This window comes from Penaeus vannamei, chromosome 5 (assembly GCF_042767895.1).
Source record: "Penaeus vannamei isolate JL-2024 chromosome 5, ASM4276789v1, whole genome shotgun sequence".
Classification (NCBI taxonomy): domain Eukaryota; kingdom Metazoa; phylum Arthropoda; class Malacostraca; order Decapoda; family Penaeidae; genus Penaeus; species Penaeus vannamei.
This window is the reverse complement of record NC_091553.1, coordinates 41,461,726-41,484,225: the sequence shown is the minus strand read 5'-3', so window position 1 is coordinate 41,484,225 and position 22,500 is coordinate 41,461,726. Positions and strand designations below refer to the sequence as shown.

Genomic DNA, 22,500 nt, shown 5'->3' with positions numbered 1-22,500 from the left:
ATCATATGAAAATAATGATGATGATGACGATTGTGATGATGACGATAATGATAATAATGATTTCGATGGTGATGATGATGGTAATGATGACGATAATGACTATGATGATGATTATGTTGACGATAATGATGATTGTAATGATGGTGATTGATGATGATGATGATAACAATAATAATGATAATAATGATAGCAATAATGATGATGATGGTACTGATGACGATAATGATTATGATGATAATAATAATGATAATAATAACGATAGTAATAATGATAATATCAATAATAATAATAATCATAATAATAATAATAAAATCAACAACAACAACAATAATTATGATAACAATAATAGCTATGGAAAACTTTGCACACAAAGAACATGAGAGAACACTATCCTTACAACCTCGGAAAGAATATATCATTATTCGAAATAACTGCGGACTAGGCGGGGGGAGAGATAAGCAGATAGATAAGATAGATAACCTGCTAGATCGCCGAGGGGGGCGGGGAGATAACATAGACCAGAATTCGTATTTGAAGACTGAAGGATGTCGGGATCCGTGGGCATGGCAGACATCGTGGCAGGGAGGGGGGGAGGGGGAGGGGGTGCAGATAGCAAGAGGGGCAAAAATAGAGCCTGAGATAGCATAGCGATGACCTTCAGGCTTCTTTGGTGGGAATGTGGCAAGGACACCGCAAGATGGAGAGAACAACAGCACTCAACATATGAGGCGCGTAACAATAATAATAAAAAAGGTTTCCCGCGCGAATGATGACGTCACGCGCATTGTTGGAACACTCGGGCATGAAACGGTTTTTGAGATAGATCAGACACGTATATTCGTAATCTTTCAAAAAACATATAAAAGAGGATATATTTTTCCACTTTTTCTCTGTCTCTCGGTGAATTAAACAAGTAGGAGACGAAAAAAAGGAAGCCGAAGGGAAGGATCTGGTGGCAAGCTGCTGAAAGTAATTTGCTGCGGCGCCCCACGAGTATCCCACCGGATGTGATTTCTTTGTTAATAATCGGTGTTCATCAAAACCATTAATATCTCGAACAATCCCGCTACTGTTGTTCTCCTCTCTCTCTCTCTCTCTCTCTCTCTCTCTCTCTCTCTCTCTCTCTCTCTCTCTCTCTCTCTCTCTCTCTCTCTCTCTCTCTCTCTCTCTCTCTCTCTCCCTTTCTCTCTCTCTCTCTCCCTTTCTCTCTCTCTCTCTCTCTCTCTCTCTCCCTCTCACGAATCCGCACCTTTCCAATCCCCACGCGCGTGCCTCCACGGGATATTAATTACAACCAACTGGCCATCGTAATCGCCAACCAAAAGCCAATCGGGAGTGACGCAACGACAACCTCACCGACAGCTGTCTTCGAGGTTTCATTAAGACGCTGTTTACTCCCTCCCTTCCCTCCCTTCCCCCGCTTTCCCACCCACTCTCCATCCTCATGAATCATTATTTGTCAAAAGTTAGGACCTCCAATATATCATGGACCTCTCGCAGTGTAATACGTTACGTATTCTCATTTAAATCTGATATCTAAACTTACTCCGGTCGACGCTGTAACAAATATAACGAGTAGATTTTCAAAAGGGTTCAGGCAAACGAACGCCGACGTCAGCCTTTGACGGCGTTCTTATTTACGGCATAATTTGGATCGCTGGGGAGCAACGCCAGTGATAACTTCATATAACTTGTGTAACTTATATATATCAAACTTATCTGCATAGCCCCGGGGAACATATGAAGCAAAAGGTTATTACTGCTTAGCCATGTAATATGGGATCTTTTGAAATGAGACACAACCACAATGAAAATAAATACATGAATGAATAAAAAATATGAAACGAAGCCATTTCCATTCCTTTCTTACAATGTTGGTTTCATTCTTTTTCTTTCTATTTACGCACGTTACTGTGTTTGTATTCCGTCTATTTTGTATCCACTTCCCTTTCATTTTATTACCAAACGTCTTCCTTCTATACCCCTTCTCCTACTACAGACTTCTACATTATAAATATAACCGAATACATATTTTGTTTGGAATTACATCCCGCATTTCCTTAAGCTGTCAACGAAAAATATGTTTCCCTCTACTTTTACCGTCAGATATAGTTTTTCTATTGTCTAAATACAGCACTGCTTTAGACAATTCCATTAGTTTCATGATAATATCTCTTTATCTAACATAATTACATTAATTTTAAAGCAGTAACCTTCAGAAACCGAATAAACTTTATCAGCAAATATTATAGATTGTATATGATACTAATTTTCAACGGTAATACAGTACTTACGCAGGTTAATGGTTGTGGTAACCGGTTTAAGGCTACGCGTGAATGGATAGTTACAACCCGTGTTATGAACATACCATTTTATTCATTCAAGATCAGCAGCATATTCGTAATCGAACCATCTCTGAACTACATAAGGCTACGCCATAGTGATATGGAACATATACCGCATATCAACTTTTTCCAGATAAATTTCCACTGATATCTTATAATTTTTTAACGTCTCATAGTAATTTGATTCCCTAAAGCTATTCCGTTATCGTCGTCGTCGTCGTCGTCGTCGTCGTCGTCGTCGTCTCTCTCTCTCTCTCTCTCTCTCTCTCTCTCTCTCTCTCTCTCTCTCTCTCTCTCTCTCTCTCTCTCTCGCTCTCTCTCTCTCTCTCTCTCTCTCTCCATTCTTTCTGAGCGTTCATATGCGTGTAATATCTCTGTTTCACCCCTTCCGCTTGCCCTCCTACTTGTAACCCTCCGAAAGCCATACATCAAGTTCCGCCTGCTATAAATATTTGTGATTAATAAGCGTACTTTGGCCAAAATACATAACGATACGGTGGGAGAACACACTCTCTCTCCCTCATGCATGTCGGGACGTGGGTGGCTTGGTGTATGGGTGTGGGTGTGGGGGTGAGGGAGGGGGTGGGGGTGGAGGGTGGAGGGTTGAGGGGTTGTGGGAAGGGGAGGAAGAGGGGAGGGAGGACTTATGGACACCCATAGAGAGGGTAGGAAAGGCGGAGTCACCTAGAGGGAAGGGAGGGAAATAGAAGCGGGGAAAAGAGGAGGCTAAAGAGGGTGGGAGCCTCCTATAGTGAAGGAGGGAAAGAGAGAAGAAGAAAAGAGAAGATGAACACCTAAAAGGAAGGGAGGGAGATGGCCACGCATGGAAAAGGGAAGGATAAAGGGAGAAGGGAAAGAAGGGGGGGAGTGAAGGGAACACTTAAAGGGGAGGGAAGGAGTAGGCAGGGAAAGGAGGAGATAAAGACGATACGATTCACCTAAATACATATTTTCACGGTTCCTTTCGCGCAACCTACATGCGGTGAAGGCCCTCCGTAAAATTCATAAATATGTATCCGCATACGTCCATCCTCGACGCGAAAAAAAAGGAATAACGGAAATAGGCGGATGAAAAAGACGTGTCTCATTTATTAAGCGCGCAAACACGCAATTAGAGCAAAGGCCTGTCTTTGCCCCGCCTCCTCTCGCCCACTGAGGATTTCAGCGCCGCTTCGTAACACAGAAGTCAAATCCGCTCGAGAGAATCGGGACACCTGAGGGACGGGTGTTCACACGCGCCTGCGCAGACGACAAACAGGACCGCCATTATCTCCGCCGGGGGCGCGCCAGCCTTCCGTCGGGCGACAATCTCGACCGAGAATCAATTAGTTCAGCTCCCAATGTCTTCGCGACGCCATTCCTGCTAATTTCGTAACTTGCGAACTGCCGGTGAGTTGCCACGGCGACAAAAGCACCGCGCTGAAGCCCCGGCGTGAGTCCGAGTGAAGGAACCGACGGCGGTGACCGTCACGTGCTGCTCGCCGACGGCAATCAACAACGACGATCTTCCCGGATATTCGCTTCTTTTCAACTTATCCAAACGCTGACTTATTCCCAAACTGCCTTAGATCACATGACCTTTATCCTCACATTACCCCCTCCCCCATTCCTCACTCCCAATCGCTCCGCTCCCCTCTTAAAAGCGGGTAATTAACATAAACGCTGCGAAACTCTCCCACTCCATTAGGAAATAGACTCACGTCGCTCCTTTATCGTCGGCAGCGAACACCGCGGACCGTCATGTATCGACAATCAGCAATAAGAGCGCGACCCCGGGGCCCCAGGCGCACCTCCGGCCGCATTCCTCTCCCCAGCCACCCGGGGAGGATCGTTTAACGCGCGATGTCAACACGCGGGGACGAGGGCGACGGGCCGGCGACTAATAAAGGAAATTGAAACCCATAGAGGACTTCCTACTCAGATTCCGACGCATATTGCATCACGTCCAGACAACGATAAAACTGCCTGATGCGAAGGCGGTACGGAGGAGGACAAGATGGTGCATGTGGATGTGCGTCTGTGGATGTGTGTGAGTATATATCTGTGTTTCTATACACGAATTTCCACGAAGAATATAGATGCATCTCTCGATTTAACATTCATGTCAGCAAGTTACTTCCTACGATTTGTATAATCCCCCAACGATAAGAAAATGACCCCTTTCCTGATGTCTGATTGGCGGCCGGCACTGCTGACGATCGGTATTAAGATAAAATAAAGCCCAAACGCAATTGCAGATAAAAAAATGAATATCAATCATTATAATGCCGGATAAATGACTTCATAAAGTATCCCCTTAAAGAAAACGGAAGGTACTGTCAGGCAGAGCCCACACTGGACTACGGGACCCCAGGATACGCATTGCAATACATCAAAATTAAGTCTTAAATCACTGATCTTTGTGTCTGCGGGCGAGAGGCGGAGAGGCGGCGAAGCCAGATAGAAGGCTAAGACAAATGGCAATAGAGGGTAAGATAACGGAAGAGGAATTAGGGATTTTGCGATGTATAAATTATGATGTTCAAGAGAGAGAGAAAAAAAAAGCGAAGCATAATCGACGCAACTAATGAGTGTGTAATCATTGCTTGATTCGAAACATCATCAGCAGTCATAAACTATAATTTTCATACTTGCTAAATATGAATTCTCTCCTCTCAAAAAAAGGGGGGAAGGGAGAGGAGGGAAGAGGAAGGAAGAGATAGGGGAGAGGAGAGCGAAGGGGAAAACCGAGAGGGGAGGGAAAAGGGGTGAAGCGCAATACACGCAAGGCGATTACGGCGATCGCGTTACACGAAACTACCGAGTGCATCAACACGTGAAAACTCGCCATGCAGTGAGTCCCGCGTAGCCCCTCCACGCCCGGGCGAGAGTTGCCGTGGCGAAAGATGGATCACCGAACGCAGGAATCGGCCTGCAATTGCCACCTTACACCTCGGACGCGGCGGCAATTTACATACATTCATCACGTTTAATAAGGGGCACTAAACCCACACCTTTCATTGCCTGGTCGCGGTAAATATCTGTCGAGGGTAATTTGGGACGGCGGTGTGAATAGGGATATAAACCTTGCGCTGCAATAACGCATGATAATAGATATCCGCGGATCTAAATGCCTGCGCCGACGAAAATTATGGACGGCGAGAGAGAGAGAGGGAGAGAGAGAGAGAGAGAGAGAGAGAGAGAGAGAGAGAGAGAGAGAGAGAAGAGAGAGAGAGAGAGAGAGAGAGAGAGAGAGAGAGAGAGAGAGAGAGAGAGAGAGAGAGAGAGAGAGTGATCGACTGCGATAATATTTTCTGCCCAAAGGAACCAAAAACTAAAGGCAGAAGTGGTAAAGGAAAAGAGAAAATGGGTGTAAGGGAGGCAAAACAGAGTGGTGTGAAATAAGGAGGAGGAGTAGGACGACGACGACGGGGAGGAAAAAGAGAGGGCGAGGAAAAGGAGGAGGAGACAAGGGAGGACGGGAGGAGGGAAGGAGGGAAGGGAGGCGAGTGTGGTGGAGGGGGAGGGTGGCAAAGGAGTGGATGTACTCACGTGCTTTGGAGCGAGGTTCCCGAGGGCCGTCGACCGTGACCTTGATGGCCTTGCAGTAGGTGGTGACCTGGGGCGGTGACGTGCTGATGGTGATGGTCAGGTTGAAGCTCTTGCCTGCGGGAGGAGAAAGCAGCCTGCGTTAGTCTCGCATGCAGCGCCTCTGCGGGAGGAGGCGATCTTTCGACCTTCGTGTGGGAACGTGAATACACATGCTCGCTCGCACACACCAACGCATGTACGTCCATAACAATGATTATAAAGATATACATAGATGGATAAATATTTGTGAGTTCAGAACCCTTTGTCCAACAAATTTGACAAGATGGACGAGATGTTTTGACCGTTCGGAACCTCTTACTTTGGCGTCCTGGACAAGTTGTCCATCTCGCCCTCCGCGAATGACGTCACCATAGCATTTGCATGTAAACAATGAAAGTTGTAGGCAGCCACAATATAATGTTAGGTAATCATATGGTCCTTTATTGGTGTTATCAAAGGTAATTTTAGTATTTGTCAGTTGCAGATATAATTAAATAATGAATATTTACTTAGAGGCCTCGGAGGGTTCCGAAGCAAGACAGAGTTCCGAACACAAATGCAAATAGTAATACTTTTTATGTTATGACTAAAACACCAATAGAAATAGAAATGACCTTATTCCTTATTTCAAAACCACAAATACAAATATGACTGAAATTACGTGAAATTACAAACATAAATACTTTTTTTCATAAAAGTTAACATATCAATTGCATGATTGCATTTTATCATCATTAATGCACTTAATGCTTAATTTCTTTAAGATGCTTGCCCTGCTCTACTGGAAATACAAATACTAGCAGAAAATACTATTTTCTTCTGGGTACCAATATAATATACATGTGCAAACACTTTGAAGAGTACCTAAATACAATTCAAATGATCAACTGATACACACACAGGCATACATATATATCTACACACAGACACACACACACACACATGTACGTATGTGTAAATGTTTATATGTATATATGCAAATATGTATGTACGTATGTAGGTAGTTAGATATGTGGATATATGTATATATCTAAATATCAACATATAAACACATACTTTCAGCGAGAGAGACTGAACATCAGCCACAAATACAATAACAACCAGTTTTCCACCGGTTATAACTGCAACCTAAACTTAAAGAAAACAATCCATTAAAATAACTCACTCCCTTATATAACCACAGAAGAAAACATGCTTAGTCAGTGACGCAGTGATATGATGTATAAATAACCTCCCTGACAAAGATTTGAACCCACACAATCTAGTTCACACTTAGAAATAACAGAACTTTTCTGTTCTTTGTAGGTCAGTCAGAGTGCGTGGGTTCCAGTTCTCGGGGAGGTTATTTGTGCATTCAAAACACATGGATCATAATTGGAGATCTGTTATATCATTCGTTACATTTATTATACGAGAAATAACTGGGAGGGGACTAGTTTCGAATACATCACGTTAGGAATAACAGATGACTAGTTACACAATCAACACTTGAAATCAACTGGAGATTAATTATATATGAAACACATGAATACAAGAACTGGGTAGTACATAGAGAAATAACAACTGTAAATTAGTTATATATTCATAACACACGGAAGGATAACCTTCAGCACAACTAGTAAGATAACACAAGCGGTCGTTAGCCATCGCGCTCTACCTCGTCGCTCCCTTTCCCGTGGCGCAGGACGAGGGGAAAAAAAGAGGAAGGCAGCGAGGCGTGGTCTGATTTCCCGATAAGGAGCAATTTACCTTTATTCTGAGCGGCATTGCGTGTTCTGGAACAAGTACTCATCTCTCCTGATTATCGCAAAATCATCTGTAATATGCGGCAGTGAGATGTTTGCTATGCATACATGTGTTTACATGTCTTTAAAGCGCGCGCGCATACACGCGCACACACACACACACACATATATATAAATACGTGTGTGTGTGCGAGAGAGAGAGAGAGAGAGAGAGAGAGAGAGAGAGAGAGAGAGAGAGAGAGAGAGAGAGAGAGAGAGAGAGGAGAGAGAGAGAGAGAGAGGGTGGGGGGGGAGGAGGGAGGGATACTGAGGGAGCGGGAGAGGGAAGAGGATGGGAGGGAGAGAGAGAGAGAGAGAGAGAGAGAGAGAGAGAGAGAGAGAGAGAGAGAGAGAGAGAGAGAGAGAGAGAGAGAGAGAGAGAGAGAGAGAGAGAGAGAGAGAGAGAGAGAGAGAGAGAGAGAGAGAGAGAGAGAGAGAGAGAGAGAGAGAGAGAGAGAGAGAGAGAGAGAGAGAGAGAGAGAGAGAGAGAGAGAGAGAGAGAATTGAACGAGCTTGCATACACGAGCCCATGTGCATGTGCTCGTATAAACACCAAGGCGTGTATGAGGGCACGCGACCACCTAAACGTGTGAGGACGCATGTACCCTTGCATGTTTTGATAAATGGACGTGATGTCTGTACACGCATCGCGTAAAGGATGTGCATGTTTATTCTCGCTCATGCACGCAGAGGAATCTCCCCGCACAACACACACACACACACACACACACACACACACACACACACACACACACACACACACACACACACACACACACACACACACACACACACACACACACACACACACACACACACACACACACACACACACACACACACACACACACACACACACACACACACAAATCGGATGTTTTGCGCGCTTTTCCGCACAAGATCTAAATCACCCGCTATCGCCTGCCACTGCCCTAAACAATCGTCGATGTCTCTGTCTTGTTTACAATTCCGGAGCAGGGATACCGCCACTGGCAATCTAATGCTAACAGACCATAATGAAACAAAGAAGCCACCTTTCCTTGCATTATAGAAATAAAACACGAATTTTGTTTTTGCTCGGGTGGTTGTGGCCATGTTACATACAGGGTTAAGGCATAAACGTTTCCCAGAAAACAGTCGTGTACAGTATTTGCTTGTTCCCTTATTGCATATCATTCCGATGCAGATTGCACACATTTAAATCATTTGAATGTGCAACATGTTGTTCAGGAATCGTAAAACCTTCGGGTGCCGAGCGTATTCCGAAAAACAATACGGTCCACACATCAACAAAAACAAAAGAAGAACGACCCAACAGAAAACGGAGATAGCATGGGGTCCCGGGGAAGGCTGCACTCGCCGACGAAAAGCAGGTTGAATGGACCTCAAGGATCTCCCAGAGAATAATCCACGGATGCGGAAAGGAGCAAGAAAAAGAGAAATGTTAGAAATAAATACTGCACAGAGAAATCACATAGCTAGTGGCGAAATCACGCTAAGTATGGATTGCAAATTACCGCGGAATTGCTTCTTTTTGGCCTAATCAGCACGAGGAGACTATCTTTAAAGGTTATTCTATTAACTACTTTACTGTTATTCTCTGAAAATTGCATGTAATAACAAATGATGCAAGTGATATTTTTGCTGAAACTACTGCTACTACTACTATTTTTACTACTACTATTCATAAAACCACCACCACTACCACTACTACTACTACGACCACCATCACCACCACCACTACTAACAGTAGTAGTACTACTACCACGGCCACCCGTTCTACACCTACGACCACTAGTCTACCCCCATCACCACCAGAACTACTACTACAACTAACGCTAACGACAAGAACAGCAACACCAACACCAACAATTACAAAACAATAACATCTATCGCACCCAATCTCCGTCGTGTCATCAGCTGATTCGGCGCCGGGAGACACGGCGACCGGAAAACTCGAAGTCGGCGCCATGGCGTAACGAAGAGACGCCGGTTGTTTGTTTTCTTCTCTCTCTCTCTCTGACGTCATAGCTGACCTTATATGAATGTTCTTTATCTTAGGTGACTTCATAATCTTTCCGCATCGGTGGTATTTGGCCGAAAAAACAGCTCTTGGGATTCTGTTTGGAGGGCGTGACATAACCTTCTCGAGGGAACTAGCAACCCAGCTTATCTAACAGGAGGCAGCGGTGTCCTTCACGGGAGCAAGCCAGACAAGCCTTATCGAAACCCCAAGTGTCTCTGCGGATGCTACGTGGGTCTGCGTTTGCTTGTTTGGAAGATTCCGGGCTTGGGGAGCTACGTTGTTATTCCGTATAAGGTATAAGAATATGGTTTCGAAATTAATCTATTGATTTTTTGTTATATTATCCACGCAAACGCGCACACACACGCACGCACACACACACACACACACACACACACACACACACGCACACGCACACGCACACACACACACACACGCACACACACACACACACACACGCACACGCACACATACACGCACGCACACACACAAGCACACATACTCATACAAAGCTCTCAGCAAATGAACACAACCCGCAAGTGCATGCGTACCGCTGCGCCTGTTAGACAGCACCATGATACCTCAAAAAGTCCGATCTTACAATGCACTTCAAACCCAACATTCGGTAACTTAGAATATAGACATGAAACAAATAAAATAAATATGAATATACAAAGAGAAGGAAAAAAAACATACCTTAAACCAACTTTTTGTCCCACAACGCTGTCATACATACAATAGGTTTCCTGCCACACTAACGTAGAAGGAAAAAAAGGCAATATCTTGAATGTTTTATTCACGATAGAACTGAAGAGCATTTTAAAAGATTTCCTTCGCAAGCATAACGTCCGTTTTTTGAAGTGAGAGATAACGTAAAGTTTGATAATCATGAATAAATGAATAAAAGTAAATATGAAGATACAGGCGGAAATAGCATGATCTTGTGAATCGGGAATAATCTGCAGGATACATAAATAATATATACATTGATATGATCACAGCTGGGGAAACAGAGATTTTCTAGTGAGGTCTGGAGAATCTAGACTGAATTTTATACGATAATCTTTAAATCGAAAAGTATTAATAAATTTCATGGATGTAAAACTAACTGGATATGGAGTATCGTAGCATCAACGTACGGATACAAATAATTATCATTATTATCTGTCTATCGTCTTTCTAGTTATCATTTTTTTCCGTCTTTGCTTGTTTGTTTCTCTGTCTCCCCCTCCCTTCCTTCCTCCCTCCCTCCCCCCCCTTAGTCTCTCTCTCTCTCTCTCTCTCTCTCTCTCTCTCTCTCTCTCTCTCTCTCTCTCTCTCTCTCTCTCTCTCTCTCTCTCTCTCTCTCTCTCTCTCTTTATATATGTACATATGTATATATACATAACATATATATATATATATATATATATATATATATATATATATATATATATATATATATATATATATATATATATATTATATATTATATATTATATATTATATATTATATATTATATATTATACATTATATATTATATATTATATATTATATATTATATATTATATATTATATAATATATATAATATATAATATATAATATATATATACATATACATATATATATATATATATATATATATATATATATATATATATATATATATACATATTCATATATCTATGCACACACATAATTATACATATGAGATAAGAAGTAATTGTCCTGAGCACAGCATGCACCACGGCGTCGCGAGCGGCGGCCGGGATGGACGGGTCACGTGGTCGTCGAGAGGCAGGAAATCACGAGTGACGCTTATCCTATTACGTCATGAAACTGTCCGATAGCATGCATGGAGGCGCAGCCAGAACGCGTCGCAGCTCTCGTATTCTCTAATGGCTCGGAGCGCAAACATTTCGCAGATCGCGCGGATGACCCACGTCGGAATATCATCCATTTCTCGTAAATATTTTCGGATGGCAGGAAATGACACCGAACGCGCGGATTCGAACCCCGACATCAGCGCGGAGAACGGAACTTCGTTATAGGAAAGAGACAAGCGCGTGCATTATCCTATATACAGCGACCAACAACGTCTCTTGCTTGGACCGAGGGATGAAGCAGTGGTTTCAGTACTAAAGCCAGGGCATTTACCGCCATTTTTTCACTGCAGATTACACCCTTAGATTTTTGTCCAGTCGGGATTCTTCGCGACGGACGCAGCTCCATGTCGGCAAATTTTCGGTTACTATTTGTCCTTTGAATTGCAGAGTCAACCCCTGCATTGTGAAATGCTACGTCATCGCCATATAGTTTCAGATTGACCGTGTGATGCAATGACAAAATTATGGAGATAGACCGGGTAAAGAATATGTCCTTAAATAGATTTCTGGGACACACTAGCAGTTACTGCGACTTTCAGTCTATGCTATTGCAGAAAACAAATTGTCTCCTTCCTTTTGGGTGTGACTTAAGGCAGCATAATGCTAAACCTTTGATGCAGCATTCAGGGTGATTTGTCTTGATGATATGGGCCGGGAAGTCGCACTCTATCGCTATTTTTCGTTGCTTTGCTTTTTGCAAGGGAGAACATACTCGGGTTCTGCAAGAAAGTAATCCTGCTGCAACTTCATGGTGCTTTAAGAGCGACAATTCTGGTAAGAATTTGGAGAAAAATCCCATCCGCGAATCCTGGGGAAATTGCGCCTCAAGACGCCATCGCTCGATCTTTGTTTGTGTTCATCGCGGGCGGGTTCGTGGCCGCCCCCATACATCCGCCGGCGCAGGAATTAGCGCTTTTTATCACGGCAAAATCGCAACGCCGCAAGAACGCCCGCGGAGGCAGACACACCGGCAGCCGGCGATGCAGTTCCTCTGTCGCCACCGCCAGACGCGACCATGTAACACGGGATCACACGACCGGATAAACGAGCAGCCACCATGTCTCCAAACGAATAAAGTTCACGACTTTTGAGTTCATGTTCAGGGTCGGCGCGTTGTGATGACGCCATCAGGTGTTCCCGCATCCCGTGACAACACGCTGCAATACTGACCAAGGCAACATAACACAAAGATCGCCTTGGCAACACTCGCCTCCAAGGCAACCGAGTGTCTCAGTGACCCATGTCCAAAGAAGAAAAAAAATCTTCCTCGTCTATTTTACTCAAACGATGCCATTATCATCTTAAAAATGAACGAGCAAACTAACTATATCGACGCTTGGATCGATTTTGGATTCTACCCCGTGAAATTACCCTCTTAACTTTCACAACGACACACGATAGCGGATAATTCTCGTCATCAACGACATTAGTGAATATTACATCGCATCTCACTGGCGATTGGCCTTGTGCTTCCCGATCAGGTGTCGTCCTTCCCCGCTGCCATTACGAAGAACTGGGGTTTCCTTCGATTCGTGATCGAACTTGAACGACATTCTCTCACGGCGAAGACAGCGGGGTGACGACCAGGCAAATCCTGTGTTTGTGAAGGTCACTGTTAACACAATGGACACTTTGCCGTCCGCCTTGCCAGCAGCCGGCGCCAAGACGTCTCTCATTTGCCTTCATAACAACATATAGTTTTTTAAAAACTATGAATGAGAATGACTGACTTCGCCACGCAAGAGATGCACTATATATATTCCGATTGAATTCCGATTAAACATTAATCAGAAATGCATGTATCATGATAAACACTTAATCGAGCCACACCAAATATAATTCTTGCGAGGTGACATTGCCATCTACACCTTCTACATGTCACAATGAACTCCCTTTGAAATGACTGTCAGATTCGCAAATTCATAATGAATGATTTTGTCGGCATAATTAAGGAAGCGCATTACGTATATCTTAAAAGTGTTTCATTACGACCTTTTCCCGTATTCTTAGATAATAAAGTTTATGTTTCGTGTAACATGAATGAAAATAATGTTGATGATTATGGTATTTTTACTACAACTACTAATTTAAACAACAACTGCTGCTATTATCATCACAATAATAGTAGTGGTTGCAGTAGTTGTAACAATAATAATAAAAATGATCATAATAATAAAAATAATAATAGCAATAACAACTACTATGTCAATAATAACAATAATAATAACAAGAGCCAAAAAAAAAACACTAACAATAGCATTATTAATGCTAACAAAATAATAAGATAACAACAACAGGAACATAAAAATTACCTGCTTTTTAACACAAGTAAAGGCAACCCTTTTAATACCATTACTCATCAACCCCATCACAATAAAAAAGAATTACCTGGTGATAAAAGTCGCACTCAAAATAAAACACTCATTTCCACTATTAAATCACATTAACAACAATAATGAAAATCGTGAGGATGAGACCAAGAAGACAAACATAAGAACACTAACATGGATAGCAAATAATAATAACAGTGATAATAATAGCAGCAACGACAATAATAATAATGATTATAATAATATGATTAATAATGATGATAATAATAACAACAATCACAATAATTATGAATAGTAATAATAATAATAATGATATAACAATAATAATAATAATAATAGCAATAATAATAATAATAATAATGATAATAATAATAATAATAATAATAATAATAGTAATAATAGTAATAATAATAATAATAATAACAACAGCAATAATAACAATAATAATAATAATAATAATAATAATAATGATAATAATAATAATAATAATAATAATAATAATAATAACAACAATAATAATAATAACAATAATGACAATAATAATAAAGTAATAATGAAGATGATGATGATAACGATGATGATGATGATGGTAATAGAATAATAATAATAATAATAATAATAATAATAATAATAATAATGATAATAATAAGAACTACAATAACAAAACAACAATCACAACACTAAAAAACATGATCACCGAGGCGGATAACTTCCGACCGAGACGCCGACAGGAAGTCTCTTAGGCCGCCTTCACTGAGGCCCGCTTGGACACGCTGCAATTTAGAATCTTCTTCCATTTTATTTAAAGACATAACGGCCCTTATATACACATCGCCGGACCGTTACCCGCAAGCATTTTCCATGTTTTACACCCTGCCTTTGCTTCCTCTTCCCCCTTTCCTCATCTCTCCTCTTCCTTCTTCTAACTCTCCTTGCCTCCTCTGTCCCCTTCCCCTTCCCCTGTCCTGTACCCCTCTCCCCTCGTCTCCTCCCGTGCCTCCTTCCCCCCCCCCCCACCTACCCATCCCCGCCAAGCCTACACACAAAACGTTAGTGAAAATTAATACAGAGATATTAAGCAGCCTTCCCACAATTAGCGCTGACTGGCCTCCCTCCCTCCCTCTCCCTGCTTCTCTCTCTCTCTCTCTCTCTGCTTCCCTCCCTCTCCCTGCTTCTCTCTCTCTCTCTCCTTCTTCCCCCCTCTCCCTGCTTCTCTCTTTCTATCCCTCTCCCTGCTTCTCCCTGCTTATCTCTCTCTCTCTCTCTCCCTCTCCCTGCTTCTCTCTCCCTCCCTCCTTCTTAGGACGTGGGACTCTGCCACCGGTTCTACTCGAGTCCGTAGTCCGTGTTCGCACTTAGCCGTGATCCTGATGTCTAAATTGTTTCCTTGCAAGATTTCAGCGCAATTACGGAAGGGCTGTAGTAATAATAAACACGTCAGCCAATTCATGCAGATGTCGCTGTTAATCACGTCAGAGGTGGATAACTTTTTTTTCTTTTCTTTTTTCTGTGTTGATGGTGGGATTGATCTTACGCTTAATCAACAATGAGCTTTTGATATGGCTAACAGTCCATCAGTTTTGTCTTAATGAGATCTGTGTGGTGTGGAACAGCTCCGGGGTTTTGTACCTTGTGTATTTTTTTTACATACGCGAATGTTAGACGCCACATGGCAGACACGCACACGCACACACGGGCAGATAGACACACATGCGCGCGCACGCACACACAGAAACACGCAAATGGATCATAACACACACACACATAAATATAAACATACACGCATATACAGAAATACAGACACGAAAACACACACACTCAAGCACACACACATACACACAACACACACCACCGCCACTCACAGACGAAACTACACGACGACCCACCAATCTCCTATACAATCTCCCACACAGAGTCCTCAACATTACATGTTCACTCCACCCACCCCCCTAAAATAAATAAAAGATATCCACAACACTTTACACGTCGCATCACCAACCTAGCAACTATAGAATGACTCCGGCTTCATGAATGGTGTAGTAACATCTTGTGAATGAGTAAGTTCCAAGGCGGACGTCGGGGCGGGGGAGGGGGCTATAGTGCATGGACGATGAGTTAGCATGTTTGGTAATTATAGGTTCGTGTTGTCGGCTGTGATCATCTACTGTCAATAGCCGATGGCTCCAGACACCCTCTGCGAGTCGGGGAGGGTGCAAGAAAATGCTAAATATTCGAGTGAAAGAGACAGAAAGTGAGAGGGAGATAAGAAATAGAAGGAAGAGGGAGAAGGGGAAGAAGAGGGTTAGAAAGAGATGGAGAGGTTGTAAAAGGGAGGGAGGGAGGGAGGAAGGGAGAGAGAGAGGGGGGTAGGAAAGGAGGAAGGGAGGGAGGGAGGGAGAGAGGAAGGGAGGGAGGGAGGGAGAGGGAGGGGGAGGGAGAGGGAGAGGGAGAGGGAGAGAGAGACAAAGAGTAAAGGAGAGAGAGAGAGAGAGAGAATGAGAGAGTAAAGGAGAGAGACAAAGAGAGTAAAGGAGAGAGAGAAAGAGAGTAAGGGACAGAGAGAGAAAGAGAGCAAAGGAGAGAGAGAGAGAGAGAGTACACGTACATATTCACTCGAGGCATAGAAAATGCACACAAGCACTCATCCTTCACTGCCAAGCACAAAAACCACGTGACCGGCGCCAGGTGGGTGTCTTGGCACGGTCGCTCTCGTCTTTCTAACAAGCGATTTCCACCTTTCCAGCCAGCCTGATTAATTCTCGCGACGCTGCTGCCTTAAAGCGAGATTTGTGACACTGGAAGCGTTGCGCCCCTTGCCACGTTACCACGCATGCGCAAGTAGAAGCCCGCACAAAGACCCTCTCGCTACACACACACGCAAAAAAAAGGAAATCATATTTGCATGTAATTATGCTTCACTGCTCATTAGTATTCGCAGTTTTCCCAGAAGGTCCGAGAGACCCTGCTGCTGCTGCTGTGCCTGGGAAAACTGAAGGAATTTGTTTGCGCTGCTGTGCCTGGGAACGCCGGGCTTCATGCATTTCTCTGCGAGCGCTTCGAGAGTGCTTGCGTTCTCGCCACAAGGAACCAGATGAAAGAGGCGATTGTAAAAGCAGATATATTTTGCTATGTCTATTAAGATCACTAGAATGCCAACGGAATTGTAGTTCAGATGATATAATTCCTCTCGGCGAAAACAGAGTTATCTAAACAATCATAAGGTCTAATATCAAGAAAAATAACCTACAGTGCTTCAAAAACTACTGACTGTCACGTGACCATTTGGTGATGTAAACATGACGTCATGACGGTTGGCGGGACAGTAACAGGAAGAAATCACTTGTCAAAGAGGGATTTAAACGGAAATATTACTAATTTATATATACATACATATGCAGAAAGACCAAAATATCGCATCGAAGTATCATACAGTTCTGAAGTTTAAAAGAATATCGAAATGAATAGGAAAACAATAGATCGATAATCGATGCGAACAGAAAACAAAGTGATAAATGAGCGCTGATAAGGCAGTGAAGGAATACCCACGTAAAAACTTCTATTTGCAGAAGGAAACAGCAAGAGCCCGATTCTTATCTACATTTCCTCCCCATGCACGTAGAACTCCTGACTTCCTTCGCCACTCATCGCGCACGTCATTTCATCACTTCCGAGAGATGGACTGGCAATATCTAGCGAAGTTATGTAACCAACAGGCGTGTCATCAGAAGAACAAATAAATGGGTTCGAGGTCTTATAAAGGAGTCAGCCCCGAACTAAATACAATGATCGTATTATACCTCCTATCGTCTTCCGCCATTTTGTGCCCTGACCTTTGCACTCGTGGCATCTGGTGGTCGTGCTGCGAACTAATCACGGCCGGGCGCATCGCTCATTACCAGCTCGACTTTATGGTGATTATAGTGATGAGGGTGATGACTGCGGGTGGTGATGACGATCCTACAACGATGCCTGTGCGCTTCCTACGTGGGCGGCGAAAACTACGAGAATTCACTTTGTTTTTATAAAGTGTGTGGGAGGTTGGGCAGAGGAGGGAAGGAAGGGCGAGGGAACGGAAGGTAGTCTACGTTAGTTCATGTCCTTCTACGTTTTTCGTTTAGTGTCTAGTGTATGAAAGCTAAGATGTGGGTGTCTGTGGGTGCGGGTACGTGGCTGAGTGGGTGGAAACGAGAAAGGAGGGGCGCTTGCACTGGTTCCTAATCCTCTCATAGTATTGTGGGTGTGTAGTCTAACAAAGCTAAATTGTGGATATCTGTGGGTAATAGTGTGGGTACGTGGCTGAGTGGGCGGGAGCGAAGGAGGAGAAGCGGAAGGGAGTCTATTACTCTTGTGGGTGTCTAGTCTAGTCTGAAATGCGGGTATTTATGGCCATGGATGCGTGGCCAAGTAGGTGAGAGCGAGAGAGGAAGCGCACAAGCGGAAGGCTAGTCTGCCGCCGTGCATTGCTTCATTCTGCTCCTCCAGTCTCGAGGGAGATTGGTCCGTGAGCGCTGAGATGTTCGACTCGTCTGCACTGCCACTTGCAGCTGACACACGCCTGTGGGACACCTAATTGCGGTTGGGCGTTTCCGTGGCGATAGTTTTATGGCCGCCGTTCCGAATTTATTGTTCGGGCCTTATGAATTCTCAAATTGTGCATGATGCAATCAAATGCGGTCGACATTTGCAAAAAGATGCACACATGCACATACATGCATACGTGCACGCACACCCACACACCAAGGGAAAAATGGAGAGTAGAGGAAGAGGAGGAGGAAAAGATAGATAGATAGAGAGAGAAAGAGAGAGGAGGGGGATGGGATAACGTGATCCCATGTGGAGAGCAACGTACAGTCACTCATTCATAACATCTTGTGAATGAGTATGGGGATTTACTCATGCGCTCACCTGTGGCCCATCTTGAACCTCGTTCGTGAAGGTTCTAGCATCATCTTAAGCAGATTTGCAATCATCTGATCCTTCTTCCATCACGTTGCTTCCAATCGACATGCCCTTTTAAGACAGGCCAAAGTCCTTACAATTTTGTACATCTTTAATTTCCATTAATTGGAACAGAATCCCGATCTTTTATCCTTATTTGGGAATGGCGACGCGACCATGAGCTTGTGATGCATGAAAGCCCGGAGGAGGGGAAGGGAGGGTGAGGAGGGGAAGGAGATGGGAGGGGAAGGGAGGGGAGGAGAGGAGAAGGTAGGGGAGGAGAGGAAAGGAGAGGGGAGGAGAGGAAAGGAGAGGGGAGGGTAGGGGAGGAGAGGAAAGGAGAGGGGAGGGGAGAGGAGGAGAGGAGAAGGGGAGAGGACACAGGGGGGTGGGGGGTAAGGTGTGGCGGGACAGCGACAAGGCGAGGCAACTGCGGAAGTGAGTGATAAAATGAATAAATATGAATACGACTGTAACTGTGCACGCATTTAGTAGCCGTATATAGAAAAAAATACATATAACTTTTAGGTCGGAATCTGAATATTTGAGACAGTTCGCAAATGGAAATCAGGATGAATCGTCAGCATTTTGTGAATGCGAGTGTGTACGAGCAGGGGCGTCGGAAAAAAATTGTCGGGAGCTGACATGAATCACACCAAAGTAATGCGTAATGCTCTTTAAAGTGATGGAACACCGACCGCTGCGCTCTGCATAAATACCAAAAAAGGCGAAATGTGCAACAATTGAACAGATAGTCCAATGGGTTTTGATTACGCTAATGACAAGAGATGTGCGCGGACTCGACTCTGCGCACTCAGGACGGTTCATTTGCATCCATAAATGTCACATCATTTCCCCTCTCGTCAAATGCAAGAGGATTTGCCAGATTACATTTCCTACAGATAGCACCGGCTTGCCACTGCGACACGACCTAGAAGTTGTACCGTGCAGGCTGCGAACAAAATACTTATTCCACGCTACAATAAACAATCAAACTCAAGTGAACAACAAACGTACGGATGAGTCTGAAAACTGAACAACGTTATTCCATTTCCCTTCTCTCAACAAGCTGTATGGCGCCCTATTTGATAAATGGCGTTAATATACCATCAGCGACAACACTGAAAACGACAACAGTGAGCGAAATTTATATCTCTGAAAATATAACGGTACAACAATAGGTTAACTAATCGCAGCGCTTTCGACATAATAGTGCAAAACAATAACATGTCTTAAAATGATATATAACAAACAACAGCAATAAAAGATATGATTTTTTATGCTACCATGCTACCACTGCTACTCTAAAGAAAGCATTAAGTGAAATTGTTGCAATGTGTATATATATATATATATATAAAAAAGAGATATAACACATAAGTACATGATAACATTAAATAATAGTGATTGTGCAACATCGCCGTCATTAAAAGTAATAATCAAAAGATAAATGGAAAAAACGTAATATCCAGAACACACACATATAGAAAAAATATCAATGTTTCCGAGCGATTCCTTCATGTTGGCCACGCTTACTCCTTCCTTTATTCTTTCCCTCCTTCCTCCCTTCTTTCTTTTTCTCCTTTCTTTCCTTCCTTCTTTATTTCTTTTCCTTCCTCCAACCGTTTTCGTGATTTCTTAATGATTGCCTTGGTGTCTTCTTTCTGTTCTTCTATTTTTTTCTCCTATATTTATCAATGATTTCATCTTCCTTCCTTCCTTCTTTTCTTTACTTTTTTTCCTATTTTCTCAATGATGGCCTCACTTACTACTTCCTTCCTCCCATCAATCTTTTCTTTCCTTCTTTCTCCTCTATCAATAATTTCTTCATTTTTTTCCTTCCCTTTTCTTTTCTTTTCCTTCCTTCCGTCTTGTTCTAGTAATTTCTCTCTTTTCCCTTCTTTCTTCTGCTTCGGTGATTTCCTTCCACCTCTCTTTCCTTTATCGTTTTCTTTCTTTCATTATTCCTTCTTCCATTTCACAGCAATTTCTTCATGATCGCCGTCATCTATTAAATCATCACAAAAAAGCACAAACAACGAGGAAATGACTACCATTTACCGACAGTTACTCCCCCTCTCTTTCTCTTTCTCCCTTGCCAATCGAATTTTCTTTCTACTTTATTTAGACATCAAAAGTTTCTCTTCGAGACAATGGTATTTTTTAAAAGAAGAAAACGATTAATAATAATAATGATAATAACAATCATAATAATAAGATGAAGAAAAAGAAGAAAGAAAGAAAATGAACAACAAAATCCGGTGGTTTCTGATTTTAAAAAAGGTATTTCTCATGTAAGTACAAAGACTATTGGAAGTCTGATCTTTTGTTAAACGATTATAAATGATGCTAAATACATGATGCTAAATACATGCTGTCGTCAGACAAAGCAGAAAAGTGTGAATTAGCAGCACCGAAAGCTTATAGCAATCATTGGTATAAAAGTGTTATATCGATGTCTGCGGTATGCCATGATGGAATTTTGGAAATAAGAAAAATAGACAAGAAATCTCCAGCGATATACTTATATGACTTATAGATGGTAGACCATTTATATTAGCATAACAAATGTTTTAATTAAATCTATTTCTGGTATCTAAATATCTTTAATATCAGAAAGGGAAATACAATATCTCCGTTCTCTCTTCTCTCTCTCTCTTATATCCATATTTCACAGGTTATCGCCGCCCCTTCTTCCCACCAGCTGTGACGACGACCTCGCCAGGAACATATGTGACTGAGGGAAATGTTAATAATAATTCCATCTGGAGGTGAGGAACACGAGATGTTGTGCCGAGCTCATTACGGCAACCACTCGCCGGAACCATCAGGACCCCCCTCCCCCCTCCCCCTCCCTAGCCCTACCCTCCTCCGATTCCGTCTTTCACGTGTTCGATACACCCCCTCCCCTCCCCTCTTCTCCTTCCTCCCTTTCCTTCGAAGTTTCCAGCACCTTTTCACTTCCTCTCTCTCCTCTTTTTCATGCGTTCGACACCAAACTACCCCCTCCTTCTCACCCCCCTATGTTTCTAACACCCCCCTCCTTCTCTCCTCCTATGCTCCATTTCCTTAAATTCTATGGATTTCTTGCTGACAAGTTCTGGGAAACGAGCAGCTTCGTATCAGTCATCTATCAGTGAAAGATAACACTCTGCCTATTAATCTCTATCTAATTCATCATCTATTAATCTGATTATTGACACTTTTTCCGAACTTTTACGAAATCCTCTAATTCCACCAAATCACTTCCTCTCTATCGTCTTCCCGAATCAAGGCAACCTACCTGCGCCCAATCCTCTAATCCAACATACCAATCCGTTCAGCTGACAAGGAAAGACACGAGGAAAGAAAAAAGAAGGAAGAGAAAGGAGAGGAGGGAGAGGAAGAGATTACGAAAAAGGAAATGGTATAAGAAAGAGAGGAAGAAATGAAGAAGAGGAAAAGAAAGAAAAGGTAGGAAAGGGAGAGAAAATGAAGGGAAAAAGGAAAAAGAGAGGAAACGGGGGAGCGAAAAAATGAAGAGAAGGGAAAGAAAAATATGAGAAAGGGGACCAAAGAAGAAAAGGATACAAAAGTGGAAGGAAGGAAGAAATTTTAAAAGAGGACGGAATTAATAAGAAAAAAAACAAGAATGAAAAGA

At 42.9% G+C, this 22,500-nt stretch overlaps 1 protein-coding gene across 6 annotated transcripts in view; it reads right to left on the bottom strand.

Annotated features, from left to right (window-relative positions):
• The window catches only part of LOC113815816 (runt-related transcription factor 3), a 176,156-nt gene that overhangs the window by 66,738 nt on the left and 86,918 nt on the right, over positions 1 to 22,500 (bottom strand). For all 6 annotated transcript variants that reach the window (XM_070122125.1, XM_070122127.1, XM_070122128.1 and 3 more), the window contains exon 2: positions 5,877 to 5,990. In XM_070122125.1, the coding sequence (XP_069978226.1) occupies positions 5,877 to 5,990 (114 nt within the window). The remainder of the gene's footprint in view (positions 1 to 5,876; positions 5,991 to 22,500) is intronic.